Source organism: Mustela putorius, unplaced genomic scaffold (assembly GCF_011764305.1).
Source record: "Mustela putorius furo isolate JIRA1106 unplaced genomic scaffold, ASM1176430v1.1 tig00000275_pilon_pilon_pilon, whole genome shotgun sequence".
In the NCBI taxonomy this organism is placed as follows: Eukaryota; Metazoa; Chordata; class Mammalia; order Carnivora; family Mustelidae; genus Mustela; species Mustela putorius.
Window position 1 is genome coordinate 14,745,507 of NW_025421341.1, and position 12,676 is coordinate 14,758,182.

General features: G+C 39.7%; 1 protein-coding gene across 1 annotated transcript in view; it reads left to right on the top strand.

Moving 5' to 3' along the window:
- The window catches only part of UNC80 (unc-80 homolog, NALCN channel complex subunit), a 227,933-nt gene that overhangs the window by 126,254 nt on the left and 89,003 nt on the right, over positions 1-12,676 (top strand). Inside the window, 2 exon segments of the mRNA XM_045078694.1 lie at positions 4,731-4,931; positions 11,900-12,007. Coding sequence (XP_044934629.1) covers positions 4,731-4,931; positions 11,900-12,007 — 309 coding nt within the window.

The following is a 12,676-nucleotide window of genomic DNA, read 5'->3' on the forward strand; positions in this document are numbered from 1 at the left end:
CTGATTGTAAACCAGAACATGGAGATCTTAAGACACAAAGGCTACACCTCAAAGGGTTCTTCAGAGGTCATAGGCAGGAGGGGATTTCAGGGAAACTTTGGGCATGGATTAGAGTTGAAGGTTTGGGCTGGGCATGAGGAAAGAATGAGAAAGTTAAGGAAGCATAACATCAGATTCACACCTAGCAGAGTACAGCCTGCACTGTTACCCATCTTAGGTATGTTCTTTACCATCTCCTCTCATTTTCACCTGACTTCCTGGTAGGGTCAGGTAAGGGCTGGCTGGTAGATGACCCTCCTCAGAGTTTACAGTGCTGTGTCTTCACAACTGGCTGACCCCCAGAACCTAATTTTGAGAGTCTCTGAGGCTGTTTTTAAAGTAAACTCTTTAGTGAAGTTCAACCTACATCTTGAAAAGCATAGAAAACCTATGTATACAGCTCAAAAATTTCTCACAAAGTGATGGTCTGTGTAACCACCAGCAGTTCAAGAACATTATCATACCTTAGAAGCCCTACACATGCCCTCTAATAGTCACTACCTTCTTCTAACAGTAACCACCATCCTAACTTCTAACATCATAGATTAGTTTTGTCTGTTTTTGAAATGCATATAATTGATATCTTATGTTATAAACTGTGTTGTGTTGTGATTTTTTTGGTTCATATAAGGGTAAACTCTCCAACTTTGTTCTTCCTCAAGGTGGCTTGGTCTATTCTTGGCCGTATTCACTTCCATTTAAAGTCACCTGGTAATTTTCTTTCTTTCTTTTCTTTTTTTTTCTTTTCTTTTCTTTTTTTTTTTTTTAGAGAGAGAGAACACAAGTGAGTAGGAGGTGGGGAGCAGAGGGAGAGAGAGAAAGAGAATCTTAAGCAGGCTCCATACTTAGCAAGGAGCCAAGTGTAGGGCTCGATCTCATGACCCTGAGATAATGATCTGAGCCAACATCCAGTTAAATGCTTAACTGACTGAGTCACCCAGATGCCCTCACCTACCAATTTCTATTAAAAAGCTTTTAAATCAGCCTTATATTGAATATAAGCATCATTTAATATTGAGGAATTGAGATCTTTATTATATTGAATCTTCTAATGTATAAAGTGGTCTGTCCCTCTATTAATTTATGTCCCACCTTTTAGATTTCCTTCAATAATGCTTTTTAGTTTTCCTTGAAGTATTTGTGTAAGCCAATGTTGTTTCTTTAAGTAGAAATCTTGATCTAAATGTTTCTTTGTAGGATGATTTTTATTATAAATTCAACGTATGTAATATGATTCAGACCATTCAGATTTTCTATTTCTTCTGGGAGCAGTTCGAGCAATCTATTTTTTTCCTCTAGGAATTTGTTAATTTAATCCAAATATTTATATTTTTTAGCAAAAAGGTGTTTATAATGTTCTCTTAAAATCCTTTTAAATTCTGTAAGATCTACAATGATGTACCTTTATTATTCCCAGTATTCATGAGTTATAGCTTTTCTTTCTTTTTTTAAATCAGTCTTGCCAGAAGTACCTCAGTTTTATTAACCAGAAAATCAGCTTTTGGTTTGTCATTCAGGGAATATTTGATTTCTGTTTTGTTAATTTCTCCTATTACCTTTATTAATTCCTTCTACTTTCTTTGAGTTTAACATATATTCTTTCCCTAATTTCTTGATTTAGATACTACATCAAGATTTATATTATATATAAAACTATAGATGTTCCTTAGGAAATTTAGTTGTATCATGCATTTGATACATCCTATGTTCACTACCATTCAGTTACAATATTCTTTAATTTTCATTTTGATCATACATATTTAAAAATCCATAACTGCTAACTCCAATATATGAATCTATTATATTCTCTTAGTTTGTTCCTTAATATGCCTAGTGTTTTCATTGACTACCAGGTATGGTGGGTGAAAAATTGTAGAAGCACAATGATGGATACATGCCATTATACATTTGTCAAGACTCATAGAATGTACAGCACCAAGAGCTAACTCTAATGTAAACTAAGCCCTTTGGATGATAGTGACATGTCTATGTAGATTCATGGATTATAATAAACGTACCACTCTGATGGAAGATGTTGATAATGAAGGCTGCTGTGCATGTGTGGAGACAAGGGGTGTTTGGGAGCTCTCTGTACAGTCTGCTCAATTTTGCTATAAACCTAAAACTGCTCTAAAACAAAGACTATTAATTAACAAAACAAAACATGGGATTATAGAGGTTCCCAATGATGCTATCTCCCTCCAGAGAGGATTCACTCTATACTTTGGCAGACAGTAAAGATCACCACAGTCCTATAAGGACAAAGTTGACTTGACTAGGGATTATAGAGGTTCCCAATGATGCTATCTCCCTCCAGAGAGGATTCACCCTATACTTTGGCAGACAGTAAAAGGACGCAGTCCTATAAGGACGAAGTTGACTTGACTAGATGTATTGCTATCCACCCCCCAACAGCCACCTCCCACCCTCCCAACACACACCTCCCAGTTGAAGCATTCCAAGGTTCCCAGTGAGAGTTTGGGTGTGCCCCCAGTCTTGATGGGTCAGAAACTCCAATTTTACTTCCTCATCACAGTGAAACTGCCAAAATCTCCATTCTGCTTGTCAGCTGGTTTCTGCTTGGCTGCTTAGTTACTCAATCAACAAATGCCTAGAAGGCAAGTGCCAAGTCTCATTTCTCCAAACTTCCCTTCTCTACTGTCCACTCAGTTCTTCCCGTTGGCAATTCTGAACTCCAACTTTGATCTTCCAGTTCTCATGAAATCGCCTAAAGCTTTGCCTGCCCCCTTGACTGCTTATGCCTGAAAGAGAAATGTGGCATGTACCCACACTGTGCTTACATCAGTCAACCCCCTTTCCACATCTTGTCTTTCAGGTCCTGATCGCCTGGGTTAAATGCAATTATACATTCAAATAAATATATTCGAATACATATATTAATATAGTTGTGTGTATGTTAAATAAAACACATTTGTTAACTCATAGTTTCTATGGCTTAGGAATCCTGGAACAGTTTAGCTAGGCCCTCTGCTTCAGGATCTCTCACAAGACACCAAAGTACTAGCCAGGACTGGGGTCTTATCTGAAAGCTTGACTGGGAAAGAATTTGCTTTCAAGCTTGTGTGATTGTTGGTAGAATCTCAGTTACTCAAGAACCGTTAGACTGAGGGCCTCAATTTCTAGCTGGTTATTGGCCTGAGGCCATCCTTATTTCTTTGCTCTGTGAACCTTTCCAACATGGCAAACCCAATAAAAGAGAGTCTGGTAACAAGAAAGAAGTCAGCGTCTTATGCAATCTAATCACAGAAGTAACATCTCCTCACCTTTGCTGCATTCTGTTGGTTAGAAGTAAGTCACTAGGGCAGCCCATACTCAACAAGAGGTGGTTTCACAAAGGCATTAATACCAGAAGATGGGATCATTGGGGAGCATCTTAGAAATCTATCTAAAAGACATCCCTGTGCATAATTTTTAAAATTACAGATTTCTAGGTTACCTCCACCCCAGATACTGTACCAAATCAGAATCTTTGTAAACTAAAGTCTGATCATATGGTCATTTGTGTGTTTATTTGGTTTTGGTTATTGTTGCTAAGTTTTCTCAGTATTTCTCTTTATCAGCCAGATGTGAGAAAAACAAGGGAATCCTTACAGTTCTTATATGTACCCTCCCTTACATCAGTATATACAGGAAGAGCAGGGATGTTCACTGAATCTCAAGAGAGATCTGGATGTTCTGCTCAGACCACACCTATTTTTTTTTTTAACTGTGAAGAGTGTGAGATATTGTTATCTGAGTTTGACAGAGTATAGAGTTGATTATTATTGTTATTTTTCTTTGTCTCAGAGTAAGTAGGTCCTCTTATTCTTGAGGAAATATGTGGCAGCCCTGCGTAATAGGTTTGATTGGCCTTGTCCATGTAGAATTACTTTATGTTCTCCATCCAGTATGGCACACAGTCTCTCACAGTTTAGCTGTTGGGGTAGGTACTGGTTTCATGAAGGATGGATGCATTCAGAAGATTACTCTATGGATATTTAATTAGCCTTGTGGACACTAGAATACTATTGCCTTTTTCGGAGGGCAACTTCAGAAGTTACAAACTCAAAGGTCTTCATTCCTTATCTTAAAAGAACCATATACTCTAAAACAACGGAGTTCTTGAATCCCACTCGGGAAATCTAGGTGATGGGAGGATTTGAGCCATATCGAGCTCCAAGAGCTAGACTGGCTGAAAATCTGGAGAAAAATTAATTTGTAGAAAGGGGAAATGAAGCTCTGTAGTCAGGTTCAGGCTCAGCTGAAGGTTATAGGCCAAGGTAGAAGATGCAGAAGTGTTTTCAATTCCACATGGGTTGGCTGGAGTTAAAGATATCCCAGGACTGTCAAAGGCTAGCCAAATCCTTTGGCAGAGAATTTCTCACCAGTCGCTGCTCTTCTACCTGACTCCTTCCACAACACACAAGCTGCAAAAATAAGGTGGTTTAAGTTTAGAATCTTCATTTGAAACTGTTGGGAAATCATAACGCTCCACTGTAATTAGTTTAAATTTTCGAGGTCACTTAACCTTTCTTGTTTCAAAAATCTCTTTCTGTCAAGTGTGAATGGAGAGAGCCAAGAGGCCAAGTACATAAAGAGTTGTAACCCTTTGCTTTCCTGAGGGACTCAGTGACTCACTGTGGTTTCAACGCTGATGGCTTGGTTGAGTCTCAGGAACATGTGTGTTCCAGGTCATGATCTTGCTGTGCAATCAGCAGAGCTTCATCTGCACCCACGTCGACTACTGCCACCCTCACTGTTACCTGCACCACAGCCGCTCCTGTGCTCGGCTGGTCAGAGCCATCAAGCTACTCTATGGAGATACCGTGGACTCCCTCCGGGAGAGTAACAGCAGCAGCAGTGTGGCTCTCCGGGGCAAGAAACAGAAAGAGGTGAGTGAACCATCACCTGGTTATATGCCTCTGATAGGGAAGATGATGTCCCAGCAATCTTCTCTAAATACAAATTTCAGGCCATTGCAGGTGTATAAACCAGGTTACAGATCTGTGCGATTTTGAACAAAGGTAGAAGGTGAACAAAGTAAGACAGGTGCTTTATCTTCGTGGTATCTTTTCCCAGGTTTTGTTTTATTTCTGGGAATGAATATGCATTCATAGGGGTGTGGGTGATGAATAGGTCATGGTGGTAGACAGAATAATGTCTCCCCAAGAGGTCTTTATTCTAATTTCTAGAACCTGTGAATAGGTTACCTTATGTGGCAAAAGGGATTTTGCCTGAGGGAATAAGGTAGGAATCTTTGAAGGGGGAAATTACTCTGAATTATCCAAGTGGGATCATTGTCATTATGTAGGTCCTTATAAGTGAAAAAGGAGGTATGTGTGTCAGAGTTAGGGAGATGGGACACAGAGGCAGAGGTTGGAGCGATCCAGAGCCATAAGCTGTGGAATGGGGCAGCCCCTAGAAGCTAGAAAGATGAAGAAATGGATGATTCCTTTGAGCCTCCAGAAGGAACCCAGCCCTGCCAATCCATTTTAGATCTGACCTCAAAAACTGTAAGATAATACATTTGTGTTGTTTTGCACCATGAATTTTGCAGTAGTTTATTATAGCGGTAATAGGAAACTGACATGGTTTATCAGTTTCTTATTAAGGAATAAGTAATAAATGGCCCAATTGTTCACAGATAAATAGTAGAGTAATCTAGGTCAAATCAGACCAAAGGAAACTCCTTAAAGAAACTCTTACATTTTCCAAGCATTCAGCTGCTCTTTCTTGACAAGTACACTGAACAGCTGAGCTGGCAGGAGATGAAGACAGTAACCAGGGCTGCCGTGGTCCTGCCGGGAAAGACTTGGGTCACCCACCTGCCCCAGAATAGGTGTGATGGCCAAGACGCCTAACCCCGTGCTGCTGGCCGCCCCTGCAGCTGCTCCTCACAAGTGGTTTTACAAAGAGATTTTGATATAATACCTATTCATTTCAGTGAGCATTCATTGTGCACCTGCTGTTGGTATTCTGGGAGAAGTAAAAAGTAAATAAGTAGAATCAGAGGATCCTTCCCCTAAGGAGTTTGTAAGCCGGGTTTGGTGCGGTGGAGGGAGGGGCATAAAATTCAAATCAAGCAACTGGAGAATATGAGCAATAACAAAAAATATGCAGTTGAGTCATGCAGCAATTTGTAATGTTTTAGCACTCACAAAGGAATTTTTCTTTAAATTATAATACAGTTCATTGAAGAAATTCAGGGTAGTACAAGAGATCCTAAAGAAAAAAAAAAAAACTGTATTTCATGCATAAGTGTGCTGTTTGCACACTTATGAAAGATCCAGGATAGGATCTTTCAGTATTTTTTTTTCAAAGCATATAAGTAATGCTGTAACACAGGTATGTATCACTGACAAAGTGCTTTTTGATTCTTATAAACTTTGTGCAAGAGATACTGTACTCCTCATTTTACAAATGAAGAATTGGAGGCTCAGAGGGGTGAAACGGTCACAGTTCACAACTGTAACGTACTTAGCTAGACTTTTATTCAGAAATATGGAATATCAAATCCAGAGCTTTTTTTTTTTTTTTTAAAGCTCTGTTGGAGTATTAGAGATACTCTATTATATCTCATGGTATTCAGACTACACATATTCTGCAGGAAAATCTTGGGAATAGATCAACGTGGGTAACTTCCTGAGCTGTTAATGATGTCATAAAAAGAACCATATAGGTACCTATATCCATGTGTGTATATATGTATACAGATATGTAGATATATTTTTATTTAAGTAAGTTCTCCTTCACATGAAAACTCTCTTAGTTTTAGAAGAAAACCACGTATGTTGGAATTAATGTTTGTTGTTCACCCTACATACTCTGAGATTCCTTACTGCTCCAACTATACCATCACCTGTAATCCATACTTTAGTCTTTATCCCGTGAGAAGTGGCGAGCTCTGAGAGTTTTAAGATCAATCTGCCTGCAAAATGGGGCCCCTTGTCTCCTTGTTTCTCCTCTGCCACTTAATTATGAACTTCCGGGGAAGTCTTGCACACTGTTTCCTATGTGGTATCAACCAGAGTTCCTCTTAGAGTGGAGGGACAGTAAGGATTGAACGACCGGCTGAGTGGGCTGTCTAGTTTATGAGTGCCCTCTGCCCCTAGCTCACCAGGGATGCTGGCCGGAGGCGGCAGAAGAGGCTTGCCAACCTCAGGCATGCTTACAGTTTAGGAAGGCAAAGAGAAAGTAAAGCAAGAGTTCAGTGGCCTCTAATCTTAACATATTTAAATTAGTCATGCAGGTGAAGAGCTGAAAAAATGCATTGAGTCTGCTGCAATAAACATTTTATTTTCAAAATGCCAGCCTCCTGTGCAAGCTCTGTTTTGATCTCTCTTGATGTTTCCATTTCCTGGGCTGAATCTATCACATAAATGAATAATGCCCACATTTCTAGGGCCAAACTGAAAATAGAGTAGGCAATATATCAAGAATAAAAGCAGTGATTCTGATTAAAATTGAGCCTTATGAGCAATTGATATTTCATTCCTGTTTCCTCTTGAATTGGTTTTTATGGCAGAGTATATTTGTGGCAGCTAGTACATTTTGTAACCCATGTAACTCTGATCAATCTGCTAATCTACATTTCAATGCTCAGAGACACACTGTACATCCTGTTAGTCTATTTTAGTGCACTTCCAAGCTTGAGGGGTTTTTATATACTGTATATTACCTTCACCAAAATATTCTTTCATTTTTCCTTTATATATGTATCTTGTCCAATGCCATGTTCTAAACAGAGTATATTTTCAGTAAGTGCTTCCTGATGAAAGAAAAGGAGTAGATAAAACAACTTTTTTTTCCTTTCACCCAAAAAGTTTAAAAGGGTACAAGGTGATACGTGCCTGAAAAAAAAGGGAACAGTGTCAGTAAATTCTGTGAAGCCAAAGCAAGTGGCAAGGGGCTAGCTGATTTCCTGCAGGACTAATGTTTTTTCAAAGCTTTGGAAAACACTACTATGAGACCAAAACCAGGCTGTAGGTCTTGATTTCATCTGCTAGAATGTCTCCCCATTCAAATTCACATGTCAAAGATGTGTGAGGCCCAAAGGTCTAGGTTACCTTTGGGGAAATAATTAGACTTCTCTTGGCATGAAATATGTTTCCAGGAAGATCTCTTTCCCAGAGAGCTTGGTAAACTGACTCCAGTTTTCTTAAATTTTATCCCTTTTTTTTATTTTTTAAGATTTTATTATTTGAGAGAGAGCACACAAGAACATAAGCAGGGGAGGGACAGAGGGATAAGCAGACTCCCCACTAAGTAATGAGCCCAATGTGAGGGGCTCAATCCCAGGACCCAGAGATACTAACCTGAGCTGAAAGCAGACACTTAACCCACTGAGCCACCCAGGCACCCCCAGTTTTCTTGAATTTTAAATACCATATTATTTCCACAATGCTTCCTCATTCGTGGCATTTGTCTACTTTTATGCATACCATGATTTTTTGTTTGCTTGTTTGTTATCAGTCTCTCCTTGTAAGATACCTTGTCCATGAGGGCCAGACATCAAGGGAGTTTTGCTCCGCAGTAAATCCCCAAAGGTTAGCCCAGTTCCTGGCATTTGGTTAACTCCTGAGAAACACTCTTGAATTATTAAATGAATAAATCAATTTTTTATTTAAAATAATTATTATGTCTCTCTGGTCAATAATTTTCCTTGCAAGAAACCCACAGAAACTTGTTCAAATAATTAGTTTCTTCAAAGGACATAGCAGAACGTCATGAAACCAAGGACCAACCTAAAGAGCCAAGCCCCAAAGGAATGGGAACCAAATCTGCTGTCTATATCAGAATCAGCCTAGTTTCTCACCTGTACTTCTTTCTGCATCTACATCTTCTTCCTCATCTCTGTCCCCTGACCAACAACTCCTGTTTTGTTCATCTTGTAGGCTCCACTCTTTCTCTTTGTGATCCAAACATCATTGGATAAAGCCCTGGTCAGTCAAAGGACTGGTTTTGGATTACAAAGTTGATCAACAGTGGTCAGAATGAGGAGAGAAGCCACAGAGCCAAATATGATGAATGTATGTCCAAGCCATACAGAGAGAAGAAAATGTCAGTGGTCCAAGATCTACAGCAGACCACAACAAGCATGCCCCAGGATCCCTGCCACTTCCTGGGGCTGTGTAGCTGCCTCCCCTTGGTAGATTGACTCCACAATGAATGCCATCCTCTATCGGTGATACATTCTGTCCTTTGGTCTTGGATTACTAGTCTTGGGTTTCTTTACATGTACCAGCTTGATGTGTAATTCCAACCAGCATAGGCAACTCATAGTCCAATGAAATTTCTTACTCTTCCATGAAACACTAGTAACAAAATATGCCTTCAGAACTAGCCTTTTCCTGCATCCAGGAATTAGTTCTCTTCTGGCCAAGTTTTACATCGAGTTATAAAAGCCAAAAAGCAACTGATATTAGGCTTGTCAGTCTGAGTAGGGGTCACACCAGTAGAGGTCACACCAGTCACACTTGAGGACTTTCACAGTGTATCCAAGTGCCAGTCACACGATTATGCATCTTTGGTACCTATCTTTCAAGCCTCAGCAAGTCACTTGAAGAATCACTAGCCCATCACCCTAGAGTGAAAGCCCTGCTAATTCCCTTCCCTTTCCTCTAACACAAGCATCCTAATGATGATGAGACACCAGAACACATAATGCATCCTAGGGAAGTATGCATGAATACCAAGTATTTGATACATACTGAGAAGCTTGACATATACCTTCTGTCCCTAGTAAACGAGATTAAACAGAATCCTACATTCCCCAGAGTGTCAGAGGCAAACATGAATGTTCACCCTTTTTCTTCTAAGCTGATTATCTGCCTGATAAAAAACCTATAATTTGGGATGCCTGGGTGGCTCAGTTGGTTAAGCCGCTTCCTTCGGCTCAGGTCATGATTCCAGGGTCCTGGGATCGAGTCCCACATCGGGCTCCTTGCTGGGTGGGGAGCCTGCTTCTCTCGTCGCTGCCTCTGCCTGCCTCTCTGCCTGTTTGTGTGTACTCTCTCTCTCTATCTCTGGCAAATAAATAAAAAAAATCTTTAAAAAAAAAACCTATAATTTAACCAAGAGATATTATTCAAAAGTAACCCTGAAAAAGATAAAATGTCCAGCCAGAGAAGAAAAGGTAAAATATTAACAAAGTTTGAAAATCATATTTTAAATCCTATTTTGAAAATCTTATCTAGTTACCTGGGGAAATATCACAAGATCCTAATAAAATGAGTTGCTTAAAATTTGGGCACTACATATAGGACATCCTCACCATTGTGCTAAGACACACAGAATGAAAAAAAGTCTGAAAGGAACAAAATAACAGCTATCACTGGTTAAGGATTATAGGGGTTTCTGTTTTTTTCTTCCAAGTTTTTCTGTGTTTTCCAGCATTCTGAAATTTGCACATATAGTTTTATAAAAAGAATAAGAGAGATGCCCCTTTTAAAATACCTTGACTTTTTAAAAAGGATGCCAAATACACACCTACATTATGAAAAATTATGGCCATTTGATTTTATTTTATTTCATTTTATTTTATTTTATTTTGCCATGTGATTTTAGAACAGATTCTAAGTTATAAAACAGGCGTGGGTCTTGCTGTATATTGTTTATACATTCACAGAAAAAAAAATGCAATGCATCATTTGAGGGTTTATCTCCTCAAATGATACATGTTCCCAAGTATGTGCCTCCACATTTTTATCTTTAGAAAACACAGTAAGAGCTCGGATTCATTTGTTTTGAAGTAGATTCATTCTAAAAGTTCATTACATACCAGTCACACACCAGATGCATTGTCTTGGGTCTTTTTGTCAGAGTTTTGAAAGACTTTCTTGGAACATTCGTGTACTTTTAGATTTGTCTTTTTTTCCTAATATCTCCATCTATAACACTGTGAAGCACTGTTCAAAATTCTTAAGGAGTTCCGTTTTTTCCTCAGCATTGAGGGAGAAAGTGTTTCATTGACACGGAACTGGAAACATAAATGAGCGTTTATTCTGTGTGGAAGGAATACTCTCTTTGCACAGCCCACAGTGCACAACTAGGGGAATCAAGACTCCGGATAAATAAACAACAGCCTGTCACCATTAGGACCGATCATTCTCTCAGCTGCTCTGTCCCCTCCATCCCTTGGCATTTAGGGAGTTGGAGGAAGAAAGCTGTCTCCTCCGTGCTTATACAGAAGTCAGTTTTATTCTGGACCCTGGTTCAGGAGATAATTTGAAAAAAGAGCTACTGCCTCCTATAGACCAGTGTGGTTTTGTTTTTTGTTTTTTGATGATTTGGGCTTTTCTAAGGAAACCATTTTACCTTACAACTTTGGCCTAGATAGTAAGTGCTCCGAACCTGTACTTTCTTGATGAGTCTTTTATTTTTAACTTCCTAACATTCTTTTAGCAAATATATTCTTTCTCCTATGACCAAATGCCCAATGTGAATCATCCAATCCTGTAAAGGGGCTATGAGAGCGGGTTTTAACGGACTTAATTTTTTAAAAGACGTGTGTTTTTAACAGCTTCATGGAATATGACTTGCTCTGAAATGGAAATCAAAAGGTCCTCGTCATTTCTGACTTCTGCTCACAGCCGGCTTTGTAATTTGGTCAAGGTGTTCCATTTCTTTGGACACCAGTTTCCATCTTGGTAAAAGAGGAGTTTGTAGCTAAAGATCCCTGAGCTCCCTTTCATTCCAAAATTAACTGTTTTTACCAATTTCGGAAGGTGTGGGCCTACAAGGCCTACATCGTCCCTCCCATTAGATGAAGACAGTTACTTGGAAAATTTGGGGGGAAACAGTGTTGCTGGCCTTCAAGAGAAGGCAACACTCTTCATCCCCTATCTTATATTCTTTGCAGTGTTCAGAGAAGTCATGCCTGCGGACACCTTCTCTGAAGAAGAGAGTTTCAGAGGCCAACCTAGAAGGGAAGAAGGACTCGGGGATGCTAAAATACATCAGACTGCAGGTACGGACAGCTGGATCAGAAACATTCACGGAGCCGTAATCAGGAGGGGGTGCCAGATAGCCCATTTACAGTGCTTGAGACATCCAGTGCCGCTCCGCACAGTTAGCATGAAGACCCCTTTAATTGGTGGGGAAGAATGCCACCAAGGGTGCAAACCAAAAAATTCCCTTCTTGTTAGCCAGCCAGCTTCCACAGAGACACGGCTGGAACTGTGCCTCCTCCCACTCTCCCAATTCCATGGAGTCAATCCCCACCAGCACGTGGTAGTGATGCTCCCCACTCTTAGAATGTGACTTTCTGAGTTCAAATCCCACAGCTCCTGCTCTGGCTCTGGGACCTTGGAAAAGTCGCTTAATTTCTCTTGGTCTTAGCTGCCTCATACATATATAAGGTGGGGATTATAACACTAGGCCCATTTCAAAGGATTATTGCATGGATTAAAAGAGATAGAACACTTATCTTCCTTAATTTCCTGGTTGACCCATTCATTCTTTAGTAGGATGCTCTTTAACCTCCATTATTTGAGTTCTTTCCAATGTAGTGAGTTATGGACACTGGGGAGGGTATGTGCTATGGCGAGTGCTGTGAATTGTGTAAGACTGATTGATGATTCACAGACCTGTACCCCTGAAGCAAATAATACATTATATGCTAATTTTTTTAAAAAAG